The 17,589-nt window shown below is 53.8% G+C and overlaps 1 protein-coding gene across 1 annotated transcript in view; it reads right to left on the bottom strand.

Moving 5' to 3' along the window:
• The window catches only part of RIN3 (Ras and Rab interactor 3), a 146,626-nt gene continuing 129,037 nt past the window's right edge, over positions 1-17,589 (bottom strand). The window contains 3 exon segments of the mRNA XM_027774708.1: positions 1-1,118; positions 3,795-3,958; positions 12,699-12,830. Of these exon segments, the coding sequence (XP_027630509.1) occupies positions 798-1,118; positions 3,795-3,958; positions 12,699-12,830 (617 nt within the window). The 3' untranslated portion in view covers positions 1-797.

Here is a 17,589-nt window from a genome sequence, read left to right as displayed (position 1 = left end):
TGTTTTCAAAAGAGCTTTTATTAAACTCCGCGACACTGCACCTCCTGCGATGCTTGCCGCAGCCCTGGCTGTGCCCTCTGGGAAGGTCCTGCCAGTTTCCCCCATGGAGGCTGCGCTTGGCCTTGTCTCTGTGGAGCTGGCCTGGGCTGGCGGGTCCTGCTATCTCTGGCTGCAGGAGCTGCTATAAACATGGGGAGCTGAGGACAGGCTCTAGTGTAGAGATGGGCGGGGTGGAAGGGGGGAGCTATGTCTTCTACACACACCCTGAGATGCTCCTGAGATGCTAGGTGCATCCAAAACATCCCAGGTCTGACCTGGGAGACACGGGAGCAGCTGTAGCAAGGGACCCCATGGCCAGTCATGAGGAAACAGCCCAGTCCCTCCCTGGGAAGACCCAGTATGGGGGCAGGAGGTACAGGGAATGTTGGGGGAAGCTGTATGTGAACAAGGGAAGGTTTCTTTGCTGCAGCTGGCTGGAGAACCTCATAACTTCTCCAGCCTGTTTCCCTTTCTGTCTAATAAAGAACATGGTCTCTCAGTGCTATGACTGTCCCTCAGAAAGCACCCTTGGCCGCTCTTCGTGTTATTTTCCCAATTCTCCTGAGACTTTAGTCTGGGCATGCTCAGTGAGCGGCGTGCATGACCTTGGACATCAGTGTTGGAAGTGTGTGTGGCACGTGGTTGATGTTGAGAGCATCTGCATGATAAGTGCGGGCCAGTGCCAGGAAGGGCGACTGAGCCCCCAGTCCATGCCCCTCCGTCCCTGCCAGTTCGGGTGATCCTGTCGTCTGAGGGGCTCACAGGAAGTTGGGCTCTCGTACAACAAGGCAGGGGGGCCCCCCGCTGCCCCCGCCACTGTCCAGGGGCCCGTAGACGAAGTGGAAGTCGCGCTTGGGCTCGCTCCGCAGCAGGTAGCCCTTGATGCGGTGTGGCAGCGCCTCGTCGGCCAGCTGGAAGCAGCGCCCGTCCACCAGCACGAAGAGCCGGTGCGCCTGCGGCTGCGCCACCTCGAACTTCTCTGCGCACTGCTCACACAGCGCCTGGGCCGGCGTGTCCGCGCGCGACGCCAGCGTCCGCGACTGCTGCTCGGGCTCCAGGTACGACACGCAGATGAAGTCCTGCAGGGGGAGGGAGGGCCGGCGTCACTCCCACCGACGCCGGGCCTGGGAGGGGCTGGGGGCCCTTGGGCTGAACCTCTGCCTCAGGGCGCTGGCGCCTCTCTGGGTAGATAAGGGTAGCGGAGGGAGCGGTTGTGTCGTGCAGCTGGCGTCAGCACCTGCGTCCTGGGCCACCCCTCCCTCTCTGAGCCCCACTTCTCCACCCGGCTCACACCGGTGGATTTCAGCGGGGGTCCTGACAGTGAGTGCGTTCGCCCCCTGGTGGCTAGCGCAGAGGCTTCCATTCATTCCTTCGTGCACTTTCTTCCTCACCGAGAGTGAGGCGCAGTGCTGGGTAGGGAGGGCTCCAGAAATAAAGTCGGGGGTGCAGACCCCATCCCCAGCATTCCACAGTTCAGGCAGGAGGAATAGAGCCAGCCTTAGGGCTGGAATCACCTTTGGGGCTGAGGAGGAGCAGGCAGGGAAGGGAGGCTGGAGGAAGGGGAGGAGAGCTGGCGAAGGAGAGCAGTTTGGGGACAGGTGGTGCGGGGTGGGAAGGCGGGGCGATGCCCGCGGACGGTGGCGGGAGCACGTGCACACACGCGCACAGCACACCCATACTATCCTCCACCTGCCCCGGAGCTCCCCGCGACCTCCCTGGCTTTGAGTCCCTTCCCATTTACGGTGCAACTTTGACTTCTGGGTGCTTGCGCTGCGCCAACTGTAAGCTGGGGCTAACCCCATCCCTCCCATCAGGTTGGGAGGAAGCACGGACGGCTAGATGGGCCCTGGAACAGCTCTCCTCCCCAGCAGCCCTGAGAGCGGCTGAGACGTGGTGTGTACAGGGCTGCCGCCGTGTGGTCACAGTGGGAACAGCAGCTCTCCACGGATATTATAGCCGCAGAGTGGTCATTACAGCCCCAGGGCAGGGTGGGAGTGCTGGCGAGGTGGCAGGCTTGGTAAAGGTATAATGAGTCTCACTGGGAGGCCACTTCCAGGAGGGGGAAAGCCTCGCCCACTCTCTCCCCGTCTTGGTGGCTGCCTGCTCTCCTTGCCCTCCCTTAGGCCTAGGAGGACTCTTCCCACTGCTGACTGTAAGGCTCTAGGATTTCACTCCCCAGGGAAGGACTGAAGGCCTGGGGGGCAGAGGAGGCACTAGGAGCAGGCAGGGGTGGAGCCCTCCCCAAAGTCCAGCCATGGTGCTGAGGGGGGATCCTCCTCTCTCATCTCAGCATCTCTAAGCTTCCATCTCCCCAGGGGTGGTGGTCATCTCACTAACGCGCTGCCTGGCTCAGCATCGGGAACCCCTGCGGGGAGCAAGGGGTGCTGGGCCAGGCATGATCGGAGAGTGTCCACCTCCCCAGAGCTGGTGGGGGATGGCAGGCTCCGGAGCAGTGGTGTGTGGAGCCTGGGGGGCGGGAGGGTGGGGTGGGGGACAGACTGCACTGATCATTCCCAGCCCCAAGCTCAGGGATGCCGAGCTGGAATTAGTCATGGTGAGAGTATTTACACCAGGGAAATTGACAGAAGCTGAAACGAGATCCTTTCTCCCTGGAATGCCAGCAATTAAACAGTTATCAAGGTGCTATTGACTGGATGGTGGAGTAGGGCATGGACTTGGCATGCTCCCATGCTGGGGAGGCACAGCCCACCTGGCCCCCACTCCGCCTGCGTGGGTGGTGAAACTGCATCCTAGAGAGGGACAGAGGCTGCTCAGGGTCATGCAACAAGCTAGTACAGAGGCAGGTCCAGAACTTGAGGCCCCTACCCCCTGGGCCTGGGATCTGCCTGTGACAGGCCATCTTGAAAGCCAGGGATGGGGTTCAGGTCTGGTGTGCTCTGGGTGCCAAGGCTCGAGTCTGCAGAGCGTTTTACCTCTCAGATGCTGCCTGCTCCCTCCATCCTCCACATACCCAAGCCTCCTCTGCCCCAGGCCCTGGACTTGTGGCCCCTGAGACAGTGACCATGGGCCCTGCCATGACACCTCCTGGAGGCACCAGCTCCATACACTGCGGGTTCTGTGTGCCACAGGTAATGTAACTGTGGGGAAGCTCTGGCAGGAGGCAGAGGGGGCATCTAACCTGGCCCGTGGGCACATAGGATGTGTGGGGGGATATCTGAAGAGGAGTGGGTGGAGAAACGGAAGTGTCTTCAGGGTGGGCAGTGACAGCAGGTAAAAATATAAAGACCAGCAGGGGCAGAGGCTGAGCTGCCGGAACTGGGAACTGTGCTCAGCACCGGGAAGAGGAGTGACAAGGTGTGGGAGGGGTGCACAGCTGGGCTAGTGGGGGGTGGCAGCTAAGGAGCAGGGAGACCCTTGGCAGTTACTGCGCATGTCTAGGGCCTAAGCATAACGGAATGACTTAGAAGCACATCTCCAGGTCTAGCAGGGCACAGGACCCAGTGGGGTGGGTGCAAGGCCTGCCAGTTAAATGCTTTTTCCGCCTACACTCCCCTCCTCTGGCCAACCGGAACACGGGTCTGGAGGTCCTTTACTAGCCCCACCCACGCGCGCTGGCACAGAGTTGCAGGCACCCAAGGCCAGGGGTTGGGGTGCCTTCCTCTGGTGCGGCAGCATCCCTGCTCCCTGGAGGGCAGGGCAGCTAGTTGGCGCTGCACTCCAGAGCCAGCCGGCAGTGGTCAGTGTCTGGGCGTGGTGCCACTGCCTACTCCCACGCCGGGTCTGCCAGGCCTCACCTGCACCGAGGACCGGGAGGCCCGCGCCTTGTTGAGCGTGCGCCGGCGCTCCCAGCGGTGGATGGAGTCCTGCACCTCCACGCTCAGCTGCCGGGTCACTGTGATCTTGTCATAGTTCTTGATGTGCTCCAGGGCCCCGTAGGTGGTGGTCAGGTAGTAGGAACCTGCCGGGACAAGGGTGTGGGGGCTGAGCTGGCACTGCCGGCCCCGCCCACCTGCTCCAGGTGGAGCCCTGTCCTGCCTGTCTGTCTCCTGGGTCCAGACGTCCACCTCGGAGCTCAACCCTGCGCTGCCAGCCCGCAGCCTCCGCGAACATCTGCAAGCCCAGCCCTCACCGGCCTCCGTCCTGCTCAGAACTTGCCACTGGCTCCCTGCAGGACCAAATGTGCTTATTATTAAAAAGATGCTTTGGGACCAGCAGTTAATGTAATGGCTATGTCGCTGGACTCCCATGTAGTCGACTGTGGTTTGAATCGCGGACCTGGTGACTTAAACTCATGCAGGGCGCGTGTGCGTGCGTGCCCAAGATCCCGAGAGGAGAAGGGATTGCTGTGTGGTCATTCCCACCCCCCCCCCGCCCTGGGGTGATTTCTCGCTTTCTGTCTCTCTGTCCCTCTCTTTTTGGCAAGCCCACGTGTTCTATAGCAAAAACCTCGCAAAAAAAAAAGAAAAAGAAAAAGAAAAAAAATGATACTTTGAGTTTTCAATTATAAAATTAATTTTAAAACGTTTTAAAATCTATTGATAAATGGGACCAGCAGTTAGCGTAATGGCTATGTCGCTGGACTCCCACGTAGTCGACTGCGATTCGCGGCCCGGACCTGGCGGCTTAAAACTCACGCCAGGTGTGTGTGCGTGCGTGCCCAAGATCCCAAGAGGAGAACGGAGGAGAAGGGATTGCAGTGTGGCCATCCCCCCTGGGGGGTGATTTCTCGCTTTCTGTCTCTCTGTCTCTCTCTGTCTGGCGAGCGCACACGCCCTATAGCAAAAATCTCTCCAAAAAAAAAAAAATCTATTGATAAACAAGAAACTGAGAGCCGTGGATGTCTTCATGGCGGGACCGGTGTCTGGGAGACTGGGTGGGTGGGAGACTTCACACTGGGTGTGCCTTGTTAGGTATGCTTTAAACCATGTTAGATAGTACTTTTTTTTTTGGAGAGGTTTTTGCCTTACTGTGTGTGCGCTCACTGGGGGGAGAGAGAGAGAGAGAGAGAAAGAGACAGTGAGAGGGAAAGTGAGAAATCAAAATCACCGCCAAGGGGGATGGCTACACTGCAATCCCTTCTCCTCCATTCTCCTCCCAGGATCTTGGGCAGGCACACATCTGGCTCCAGTGTAACTTTTAAGCCACCAGGTCTGGGACTTGAACCATGGTTGGACACATGGGAGGGAGGCCAGCGATGTAACCCCTGTGCCATCTGCTGGTTCCAGAAAATACATAAAAAACGCTGCAGAGGATATCGTAATTGTGATTATATTATTATGTACATTTCTTACAGATGTAACATAAGTACAAAAATATTTTTATGCCACAGGGCACGTGTGTACACGTGAGGGAGGGAGAGAGAAAGCACCCTCATGAGGCAGGGTCATACTGCAGCCTCTTCCTCCACGCCGCCATCCCTTTAGGAGTTTGGGCACGCACACATGCTGGGCGTGTTTTTCTTTTCTTTTTTTTGGGAGAGGTTTTTGCTATAGGGCACTTGTGCTCGCCAGAAATACAGAGACGGAGAGACAAAAAGCAAGAAATCACCTCCCAGGCGGGATGGACACCCCACAGTCCCTTCTCCTCCATTCTCCTCTTGGGATCTTGGGCATGCACGCACACGTACCCGGCATGAGTTTAAGCCACCGTGTCTGGGACTTGTACTGCAATTGACTACGTGGGAGTCCAGCGACATAGCCATTATGCTAACCGCTGGTCCCTAACTGGGCATGTTTTTCAAACCACAGAGGCCAGGACTAGAGATGGAGTCAGCCATATGAGGTCTGGCTCCTCTGCCCAGTGCTTGCTCTCGCATGCACTCTCTCTCTTTCTTTCTTACCAGAAAGGAACAGAGAAAGAGAGAGAGAGAAAGCAAGTTGCCAGCTCTGGGACTCGAACTGCAGTCAGCCATGTGGGAGTCCAGCGCCCTTAACCACCAGGCCACCTGCTGGCCTATTTCCCTTCCTCTTGCCTGGAACACAGAGGTGAGCTTGGAGGCACAGCAGCTGTCTTGTGATCAGAGGTGAGAGGCGCAAAGACAAAGGCCCACATGCTGCGGAAAGCTGTAAAGAGCAGGGTCCGGGACTCCCTGCAGGCAGGGCTGCTTGCTGTCCTTCTCAGTGCTAACCCTGGACGTCTTGACGCAAGAGACAAATCGGTCCCTTGCTTTGATTGAAACCATTATTGGTTACCTTGTGTTTGCAACCCTAAGCATCCCTAAGATACACGGATGCTGCCGCCCGCGTTTCCCCATGAATTCTACAACCAACGTGGGAAAGTTTACACCGCAGTTGGGGTGGCTGGGGGCTGAGACAAAGGGGCTTATGGCCACAGGGTCACCCACCTTTTCCTAGCAGTGTCAGGGAGAGACATGCTTTATCTATCTATCTATCTATCTATCTATCTATCTATCTATCTATCTATCTATTTAGAGAGACAGAAAGCAAGAAATCTATCTATCTATCTATCTATCTATCTATCTATCTATCTATCTATCTATCTATCTATCTATCTTGGGCACGCATGCACATGCGCCCGGCATGAGTTTTAAGCCACTGGGTTCCGGATGTGAACCGCGGTCGACTATGTGGGAGTCCAGCGACATAGCCATTACATTAACTACTAGTCTCCCCCTCCTTTTTTTAAATTTATATTTATTTTTTAGGGAGAGACATGGTCTTAAAATGAGTGTACTGGGACTGACAGGAACTGGGCTGGCATGGTGTCCCTAGTCAGAGTGTCACTAAGCCACTCAGGTGGTGCCTCCCTTTCCAGTAGGGCTGAGCTGAGTGGGCCAGGAAGCCATTCCTGGTGCCTCCGGGCCTAGCTGTCCTGAGAGTCCCTGTCTGCACCTCTTGCTAGCGCCGTTCCCTGGCTGTATTCTGTCTCCCTGGCTAGTGATGGAGGAGGTGTGCCGATGAAAAACACTCAGTTTAGGGGCCAGCAGGTGGCGTGGTGGTTAAGGTGCTGGATCCCACATGGCTGACTCCACAGTTCGAGACCTGGATCTGGTGGCTTGAAAAACACAACAGGCGGGTGTGCTTGCACGCCCAGAATCCTGAGGGAAGAATACAAGAGAAGGGATTGTGGTGTGCTCATCCCCCTGGGGGGCGATTTCTCACTTTCCTTCTCTGTCTCTCTTTCCAGTGAGCACATGTGTCCTATGGCAAAAATCTAAAAAAAAAAAACCAATTCAGCTTTGGACTCAGAAAGCAAGGTGCTCTGGCCTGTAACAGCCAGCCCTGGGAGGGGGCGAGTTACTGTCCTGTGCACCTCTATTTCCTCACCTGTAAATCCCATAATGTCGCTGTGGAAATGAAGTGAGTCGGATGCCTGTAAAGCGCAGGGCTTAGTATGGCGGTTAGGCAGGTGTTTCTGGGACCTCAAGGGGTTGCCTGGAGGCTCTCCCCTCCCCCTCAGGTGAAGGGAAGGGGAGGCTGAGCCCCTCCTGCTCACTGCCTGCTGGGTCCTTGACCTCAGGCATGCAGTGCCTGTGAGGACCACTAGGTGGCGGAAGACCCCCACTGTAAGCTCTGGAGCCAGCTGCTCTCGCCAGGGTGAACGTGTCCATTGACTGGAAAAACCTATGGCCTCTAGTAAGACATTGACCCTGCCCCCGCCCAGGCCCCTGTCTGCCACATGATTTCCCAGAGCGGTGGGAGCAGGGGAGAGAAGCTAGAAAGGAGGCGAGGCCCTATCAGCCAGCACGCAGGCCCTGCGTCTGCTTACAGGACGACCCTGATCTCCCCTGCGGCAAAGCGGGACGCAGTGGCTGGTCCTCTTCTGCATTACGGCACGCGGATCAGGCTGGAAGAACGAGGAGGTCCCAGAGTGCACGGACTCGAGCTCGCAGACTTTTGTTGGACCCAGCGCTACTTGTGCACGTGGACGAGGAAACACGTGAGGGCAGAGCCCCCTGCACCCCCATCCTGCTGAGTGCTGTGCTCCGAACGTCTGTGTCACCCGGATGTGTGTGTGGCAGTCCCGGCCCCCAAGGGGATGTGATTAAGGGGGAGGCCCGGGAGGTGACTGGGTCCTGAGGGCTTTGCTGTCATGACGGGGTTAGTGCACGTAGGAAAGAGGCCCCAGAGAGCTGCCTGATTCCTTCTTGCTGCCTCCCACTTTGGGAGAAGGCACCATCTATGAACCAGAGAATGGGGTCTTCACCAGACACTGTGTCTGCTGGTGCCTTGATCGTGGACTTCCCAGCCTCCAGAACTGTGAGAAGTAGTTACCTGGTGTGTGGCATTTGGTCCGAACAGCCCAGACAGACACCTGCTAACCCCGAAGAAGTCCAGCATGCCCAGACAACCTGAACCCCCAGTCTAGCCCAGTGTCTTCACTCCCGGAGCCAGAGAGGTTCAATGACTTGCTCAAGGTCTCCAGCTGGAGAGGCAGAATTGGGCCCAAATCCAGACTCCAAACTGCCCTTTTTACTCCACCCTGTATTAATTCTCTTAGGTCCCAGCAACTTGAGTTCCTAAGAGTCTGGGGGCCCTGGGATGACCTCCCCTGTCTCAAGCATCCCTGAACTCTGTGGGGCAAGAAGCAGCCTCTCCTACCCACCCTCCCTGGCCCTCTGAGAGGTGGGGGAAGGAGCCCAGGCCATGGTAGGTAGGCTGGGGGATGCAGGTCCACAGGAGGGGCGGCTGGCCCGAGGCTGGCTCCTTGTCTCTGCTCTCCACTGCTTGGCCTGAGCTCTGCTTTGATGCAAGGATTAAGGCTGAGGATGGAAGGGAGTCACATGGCCAGGGTGAGGCCATCTGCACAGGACTCCCCTCACCCTGGCCCGCAACCACCACCACCAAAGGCATTGTCTTAGACACCACGACCCTGCGGGGTGGGTGTCATTCCTTTAGCAGGACTTTGAATGGTTTCTCCCCAGCATGTGCCCTCAGTGGAAAATTTGGACAACAGGAAAAAAAAGCAAAAAGAGGAGGCGCTCATTGTTCACTCTTAGGGCTCTCCTTGGTCTGCTGAGTCCCACCCGCCCAGTCTCCAGCCCTCCAGGCTACTCCCCTTCTGCCATCTGTCAGATGTAATCAGATGGGAAATCGCCTTGTTTGCTCATTTGCCCCATTATCTCACTGGGGTGGAACTCCGTGAGAAAGAGGACCTGCTCTCAGGAGAGGACCTTCTGGCATAAAGCAGAAGTCCAGTTTAGCTGCTGAGTGAATGAGTGAATGGCCTTTGCCCAGGTACTTATAAACCTTAGTGCTTTTCCTGTTGATGTGTAAGAGCTTTTTATATATTAAGGCTGTTAGTTTTTTTTTTTTTCTGTTTTCCCCCCCTTTGGAGAAATTTTTGCTATAGAGCACATGTGTTCGCCAGAGAGCCAGAGAGAGCCAGAGAGACAGAAAGCGAGAAATCACCCGGGGGTATGGTCACGCTGCAATCCCTTTTCCTCCATTCTCCTTTAGGGATTTTGGGCACACACATACATGTGCCTGGTGTGAGTTTTAAGCCGCCGGGTCTGGGACTTGAACCGTGGTTGATTATATGGGAGTCCAGCAATGCGACCATTATGCCATCCTCTGGTCCTCAGTCTGTAAGTTTTCAGTATACCAATTTGAGAGAACACTATCCCTGGTTCACTGTTAGTATCTTATTCTATTTGTGGTGATTTTTTTTTTCCTGCCATAGAGCATGTGCACTTACCTGAGAGACAGAGAAGGAAAGTGAGAAGTCACCCCCTAAGGGGGGACAGCCACATTGCAATCCCTTCTCCACTCTCTTCTCAGGATCTTCGGTACACATGCACATGTGCTTAGTATATTTTTCAAGCCACCAGCTCTGGGACATGAATTGTGGTTGGCCATATAAGAATCCAGCACCCTATTCACCACACCACCTGTTGGCCCCATTTTTGTGGTAATTTTTGATGAGAAAGTTTTAGCCTTTAGAGGGTATGTGTATGGCAGGCATTTTTTTTTCCTGCTGAGAGCACTGGGTTGGCTGGGGTCTCTCTTAAGGGCTAGTCCTAGAAAATGAGGTGCTCAGGGACTGGGGCAGGGAGCCAATTCTGCTCACACCTTGATCTTCACTGCCTCCCACTCGCTTCTGGCCTTTGCTCTCAGGCTGGTAGGGCTCAACCTTTGATGTTTTCATGTGCCTACTCAGAGCTGGGTAAATCGGGTTGAGAAGGCAGAAGGCTCAAACTGCGGGGTGCAGAATAAGGCGTTCATTCGTTCTCATGAAGCTATCAGCCTCACCTGTCTTGCCCTGAGCTGTAGCACAGTATCTGCATGGACAGATAGGTGTGTGGATGATAGATGGGCAAATGCATAGGTGAGTTAGTGGGTGGGTATGGATGGACAAATGAATGGCTAGATAGATGAATAGATAGATGGATAGATGGATGAATGGACAAGTGGATGGATGAATGGACAGATGGATAGTTGAATGGGTAGATATGTAAATGGAAGGATAGACTGGTGGGTAGATGGCTGGATGGCTGGATGGGTTGGAGAGTGGATGTATTGGAGGGTAGATTGATGAGTGAATCAATGAGTAGTTGGATGGATGGAGAGAATGGAGAGTGGGTGAATGAATCAATGAATAAATGGATGGGTGGACTGAAGGGTGGATGTGTGGATGGACTAATAGATGGGTAAATGGATGAATGGATGAATGGATGGATGAATGGATAGATATATAGATGGACAGAGATGGGTGAACAGATGACTAAATGGATAGATGGGTGGGCAGATGTGTGTAAGTATGTATTAATATGTATGTATAAATGGATAAATGAATGAGTAGATGGATGGGTGGATAGATAGGTTAATGGATGAATAGATAGACTAATGAATGGGTAGATGAATGAACAGATCGATGATGAGTGGATAGATGAATGGACAGACAGATTGATGGATAGGTGGATGAGTGAGTAGCTGAGTGGATGGGAGGGTGGATAGATGGACAGATGAGTAGATGGACAGGTGGGTGGGTAAGTGGATGAGTGGATGGGTAGGTGGATAGATGGACAGACAGAGGGATAGGTGGATGGGAGAGTAGATAAGTGTGTGGATAGATGGACAGATGTAAAGATGGGTAGGTGGGTGGGAGAGTGGGTTAGTGGATAGGTGGATGGATAGATGGACAGATGGGTGGATGGGTGAGTGAGTAGATGAGTGGATGAGTGGGGTGGATGGATGGACAGATGGGTAGGTGAATGGGAGAGTGAATGAGTGGATGGATGGGAAAATGGATAGATGGGTAGGTGGGTGGGTAAGCAGATGAGAGGTTGAGTGGGTGGATGGATGGATGGACAAACAGGTGGGTAGGTGGATAGTAGAGTGGACTAGAGAACGGTGGGTGGATAGATGGACAGATGGGTAGATGGATAGATGGATGGGGGTGTGGATGAGTGGATGGGTGGATGGACAGAGGGACAGATGGGTAGATGAGCAGGTAGATGGGTGAGTGGATGACTGGATGAATGGGTAGATGGGTAGGTGGATGGATGAGTGGGTAGATGTACAGATGGGAGATGGGCAGATGGATGGGTGAGTGGATGACTGGATGAATGGGTAGATGGGTAGGTGGATGGATGAGTGGGTAGATGTACAGATGGGAGATGGGCAGATGGATGGGTGAGTGGATGAATGGATGGACAAATGGAGAGGTAGAAGGGCAGGTGGATGGGCACATGGATGAGTGGATGAGTGAGAGGATGAATGGATACTCTAGGTGGTAGATAATCACTGTTGAACAGAGCTAGACCACTCCTAAATTCCTGGACCTCCTGGAAGACAAGCTGCTTCAACTATAGGGAAAAAAAGTTAACTAAAGAGAAAAAAAAAAATCTGGAGGTCCCAGAGCCACAAGCCAAAGTTATAGATAGGCAAATTTCAAGGCTGTAGCACACGCCCTGCGTTGCCAAGATCTCACAGCTCAGCTTCGTCAGTCACCCTAGAGACTGAAACATACTAAAAATGCAAGCAGATGCAAAGAGGGTCAGCTCATCTCAAAACCCACAAAGCCCTAAGAGACATTCGGGGCTTCTGAGTCTCGCTCCACCCTTCAAAGCTGATGTCTAGGAGGACAAGCCAGGGCTCTCTCAGAGCCAATATCTGGGCCGGAAGCACCTCAAGGGATTCTTAGTGAGGGGTGGCTGGGACTAGGTGGGTGGGAAGAAAGGGTGGGAGGAGGAAAGGGGAAGGGAAACCGAGGGTGCACTGGAGCAAACCGCCCTCCGCCTGCTGCCCTTGGGGAACACAGGGCTCCTTACTCATCCATTTCCTCCTCCCCTTGACAGAGGCTCTGACCCAGGGATGAATGAACAGCAGGCAAAGGGTCCCTGAGAGTCAGCCCTGTCTAAGAACTGGTCACTTCATTTTCAACGTTCACACTACCAGCTCCTGCCATTCCGTCTGTGAAGACTGCCTTTCCTCTTCTTTATCTGGTGGGCTCCTATTCATCCTTCAAAGCTCAGCTTAGGTATTAGCTCCTCCAGGAAGCCTTCCTTGACTGCACAGTCTGAGCTTCCCACCATTCCAGTAAAGCCACCTCTTGACGGGCTCATTCCCCCTCCTAGTCTGTAAGCCACTCCTGGATGGGGCTGTATACGATTCATATTCACACTCATGTCCCGGGGCTCAGCCTAGGTCTGGCACTCTGCAGGTGCTTGTTGGGTCACCTGGAATCCCCTGGTGTGCTGGATCCGGGGTGGCCGGAGATGGGCTGGGGTGACTCACCCTCCCCCAGCTGCAGGGCGGGGTCCATGAGCTCCATCATGTACTCCACGTTGAGGAGCAGCTCCGTGAGGTTGCTGCGGGCCAGCACATACATGAGCACGGGCAGGAAGTCGTCGGCCCCGTAGGGCTTCCCTGGGAGAGGAAGGAGGCAGAGGCAGTGAGTGGGCAGGGCGAGCAGGCAGTGGTGTGCTGGGTGGGGACGGTCACCCTGGAAGAGGAACGTCTCCAGTCACCCATGACTCTCAGGACAGCAGCGTCCCCAGATCAGCTTCCTCAGGGCCACCTGAGGCACTGCAGGGTTTAGAGGAGGAACTGAGAAAGTGACCTGGGCTGGGCTAAGCGAGCCCTGTCCCAGCCCCTTCCCCTGTCCCTCCCTGCGGCTGCTCCTTGCTGGACTGATCAGGTTCCCATCACATTGGCTCAGAGACCCACCCAGAAGCAGCTGTCTAACTTCCTTCCTCAAACCAGCAGACGCTGGAGAGCGAGGTGCAGAGGACACAGGATTAAATGAACCGGCGAGGTGACTGGGCTGTGCTGAGCCAAACTGAGGCCTGAGGCCAAAGGAAAAATGAGTGTTCCTAACGGTATTTATCAAGAGGCCAGCAGGTGGAGCAGTGGTTAAGGCGCTGAACTCGCTCATGGCTGATTGCGGTTCGAGTCCCAGACTCAGGAGCTTGAAATTCACACCAGGCGCATGTGCATTTGTGCCAAAAATCCTGAGAAGAGAATGGAGGAGAAGGGATTGCGGCATGGCCATCTCCCCCTGGCAGTGATTTCTTGCTTTCTGTGTCTCTGAAGAGCGCATGCACCGTACGGCAAAAATCTGTCTAAAAAACAAACAACACCATGACTCTCCGTAGACCTCTGAGCTGCCACTGTCAGTTCTCCTGAACTCACGGGGGCTGGAGACCATGAGCTGGTTGGAAGTGACTGTTCCTAGCACACAGTCTGGTTGGATCATGAAACACACCCTGCCTTCATTTAACATGTCGATCTTTTGTTCATCATTAATTTTTTGCATTTTTACTTAAAAAACATTATATTAAAATATTACTTATGTTACCATATAACCCCAAAGTTCCACTCCTAGTTATAAACCCAAAAGAAATGAAAACATATTTCCACACAAAAGCGTGCACACAAATAACCCAAATGCCTGTCAACTGGTAAACGGATAGACAACATGCAGAACTTCCATCCGTTTGGCACTTAAATACTATGAGGCACTAAAAAAGAATCCTATCTGGTAAGAAGGAAGAAAACACTACTCATACCTTTGACAATGTGATGAACCTTGAGAATAGGATCCCAAGTTAAGGAAGCCAGTTGCAAAAGACTACATATTGTACATATTTAATTCTGTTTCTACAAAATGCCCAGAATAAGCCAACCCACCACAACAGAAAATAGATTAGTGGCTGCCAGGAGGGGGGGCGGGGAGGATGGGAAGGATGGCTAGTGGGTATATAGTTTCTTTCTGGGGTGATAATGTTCTGGAAGTGGGATAGTTTTGGGCATATAACACAGTGAATATACTAAAAAAAAACCCTCTCAATTATTTAAAAATATATGTGTTTTGGGACCAGCAGTTAGTGTAATGGCTATGTTGCTGGACTCCCACATAGTCGACCACGGTTTGCGTCCTGGACCTGGTGGCTTAAAACTCACGCCGGGCGTGTGTGTGTGTGCGTGCCCAAGATCCCGAGAGGAGAATGGAGGAGAAGGGATCACAGCGTGGCTATCCCCCCTGGGGGGTGATTTCTCGCTTTCTGTCTCTCTGTCTCTCTCTGTCTGTCTGGCGAGCACACGTGCCCTATAGCAAAAACCTCTAATATATATATATGTGTGTGTGTGTGTGTGTGTGTGTTTTGGGGCCAGCAGGTTGCATGGTGATTAAGGCACTGGACGACTACATGGCTGACTGAATTTGAGTTCTGGACATAGTGGCTCAAAAATCACACCGGGTGCGTGTGTGTGGGCCCAAAATCCTGAGAGGAGAATGGAGGAGAAGGGATGGCAGTATGGCCGTCCCTGCTAAGGGGAGATTTCTCACTTTCCCTGTGTCTCTCACTGGTGAGTGCATGTACACTATGGCAAACACCTTAAACGTGCATGTGCACACACCTACGATATATTACTCATATATGTCTAAATGCATAGGTGTAAAATTTACCGTGATCACTGATTTTTTTTTCTGGAATACCCTTTCATTTTGCCCCCAAGGCAGGTGCTTCACTCACCCGAATCCTGACCCTGGGGTGGTGCTTAGAGCAGGGGCTGGCATAGAACAAGCCCTTGGTAAATGGTCGCCGTCAGGAGTGGGCACTGGTGTGGGCCTTGCCCACAGGGAGACAAAGGAGGTGAGTAGAGCTGGCCCCTCCCTTAGGACCCCGCAGGCTACAGCCAACAGTCAGGCCTGGTACTAGGATTTCAGGGTCACAGACGACCTGCCAAGGAGGGCCTGTGGTCCCTGCCTGCTTGGTCGTGTTCTAGTCTGGTATGAGGGCCAGACACCACCACCCGCTTCCCCCCCCCCCCACCTCCTATGTTACCTTTTTTTTCCACACCTCTGTTTTCACAGCCACAGAGCCCCTGGCTTTTGGTTAGGACATGGCTGCCCACAATAAAAACCACATTTCCCAGCTTCCCTTGCAGCTAGGTGTGGCTATGTTTTGGCTAAGGGATACAAGGGGGGAAGTGACATATTTTAACTTCCAGGTTGTGCCCTTCACAGGAGGGGCAGGTGGCTGGACCAAAACCCTGAGGTTGGTTGAGCATCCACACTGAAGGAGACTGGGTCCCTGAGGACCTGGGGGAGGAGAGGGGTCAGAGCAGCCACACAAGAGGGAGGGAAATTTCCCTTCTGCTTAAATCCCTCTGGGGTGGGTGCGGGGGGCTGGGAACTCTGCACAGAGTCAGTCCGTTTGGGGACACCTTCTCATCACTTTTATGAGCCTGAGACACGACTGAAGAGCTCCTGGGGAATGATTATTTTGTGCTTGGAGTCGTTTCTCATGTGGATAATTTAATTACTAGAATCCTAGCAGGTAGAAGAATTTTGTTCTTTTTTGATTTCTGAGTTTGGTTCAAAAGCACAGATGTGAACCAAAGTCCTGTGCCTCGGCCATAATGCATGGCCTGGCTGAGAGCTGACTGCGTTATTACCCTGCTGCGGAGCCCGACCTTCCCTCCCTGGTATGCATCCATACTGTACCATGCGATGCGATCGGGCGGCTTGGTTAGCTTACAGCAGTAGCTCATGGCCGTGGTGACTGCCCGCCGGGGAAAGCGTGCTTGGCTTCTTTCCTTCATTAATTACTATTTTTTATTTTAGAAAGATTTGTTTATTTTTGGTCTGTCTAGGAGTCATTCAATTTCTTTCTTATTTATAAGACATTTTATTTGTATGTTTTAAATATTTATAGGAGTCATTCTTTTTTAATTTTTATTTTGGAGAGGTTTTTGCTTTAGGGTGTGTGCACTCACCAGAAAGAGAGAGAGAGACATAGAGACAGAAAGCGAGAAATCATCCCCCAGGGGGGATGGTCACGCCGTAATCCCTTCTCCTCCATTCTCCTCTCGGGATCTTGGGCACTCACGCACATGCGCCCGGCATGAGTTTAAGCCACTGGGTCTGGGTCTCAAACCACAGTCGACTACATGGGAGTCCAGAGACATAGCCATTACGCTAACTGCTGGTCCCAGGAGCCATTCATTTTTAAAAAGACATTGCCAGCAGGTGCATGAGCTCAGTGGAGAAACACAGTTACAGAGAGATAGGGAGAAAGCACCCCTTCCATAGGGGTGTGGTCACACTGCAGCCCTTTCTCCATTCTCCCTCTGTTGGGATTTTGGGCATGCGCCCACACACACCTGGCCTCTCTTTCAAGCTGCCAGGTCTAGGACTTAAACCATCAATAGGCCATGAGGGATCTAGCCAATGGATCCAACCAGCGCCTTCGGTTTGGGTCTTAGCGGCTAGGCTGTGTGGGTATGGCGGAGACCGGCAGGAGAGAGCCCTGGGGACCGTGGCTCTGTGCCTCCTGGGTTTGGACAGCCCTTGACCCCTTTCTTGTACCCTCACTCTCCTTGAGGAACCTAGCCAACCTCAGGAAAGGCTTTGGGGCCATCGCCGTGCTTCCCACCTTACCGCGTTCAGCCGCCCCACCGTGGGACGCCCTCAAACCCACATCTGCCCTCCAACCACCTGTGGACACCTCACCTCATCTCCCCAGTTCACATGGCAGTCAGAGGTCCACAGGAAGTAGTACTGGGAGGAGGAATGAAGGAAAGAACACTGAGCCCCCAGCGAGAACCCTGAGCCGGGCGTTGGCACAGACTCGGACGGCCCTAGAGGGGCTCTCGGTCCTTCCCCCATTGGGAGCCACACCACAGCATGCCTCAGCCTTTCCCGGAATCCATTCCTGGGGCCTCCCCGCTCAGTCTTGCATCTGACCACCTCCTGTCCCCACCCCCTTCCCCCAAGGCTGCCCTCGCAGCAGTGCCTCTGTCTGTTGGGCCACTCATCACTTGAGAGACATCATGCTATGTCTCTTTTCAAGAACCATCAATGGCTCCCCACTGCCTGGAGAATTGAGTCCAGATTTCATACGCTGGTATCCCAGGCCTTCCACAACTGGGCCCATAGACATCACCCCAACACGATGTACCTCCGGACATACTGCCTAGCCATTGCCTCAGACTCTGCCCCGCACACCTGCCTCTGGGTCTTGTCACCTCACCCCTCTGGTGAGCCCCTCCCTCGCCTTCCACAGGTCGGGGCCTGACGTCGTCCACACAGCAGTATCTGCGTGATACTTTAAATGGCAAAGACCAGTGAATCCTTTTTTTTTTTTTTTTTTTAGGGGTTTTTTGTTTTAGGGGATGGGGG

This window comes from Tupaia chinensis, unplaced genomic scaffold (assembly GCF_000334495.1).
Source record: "Tupaia chinensis unplaced genomic scaffold, TupChi_1.0 Scaffold000469_1, whole genome shotgun sequence".
NCBI lineage: Eukaryota > Metazoa > Chordata > Mammalia > Scandentia > Tupaiidae > Tupaia > Tupaia belangeri.
The sequence above is the reverse complement of the archived record's forward strand: the minus strand, read 5'-3'. Positions and strand labels throughout refer to the sequence as shown.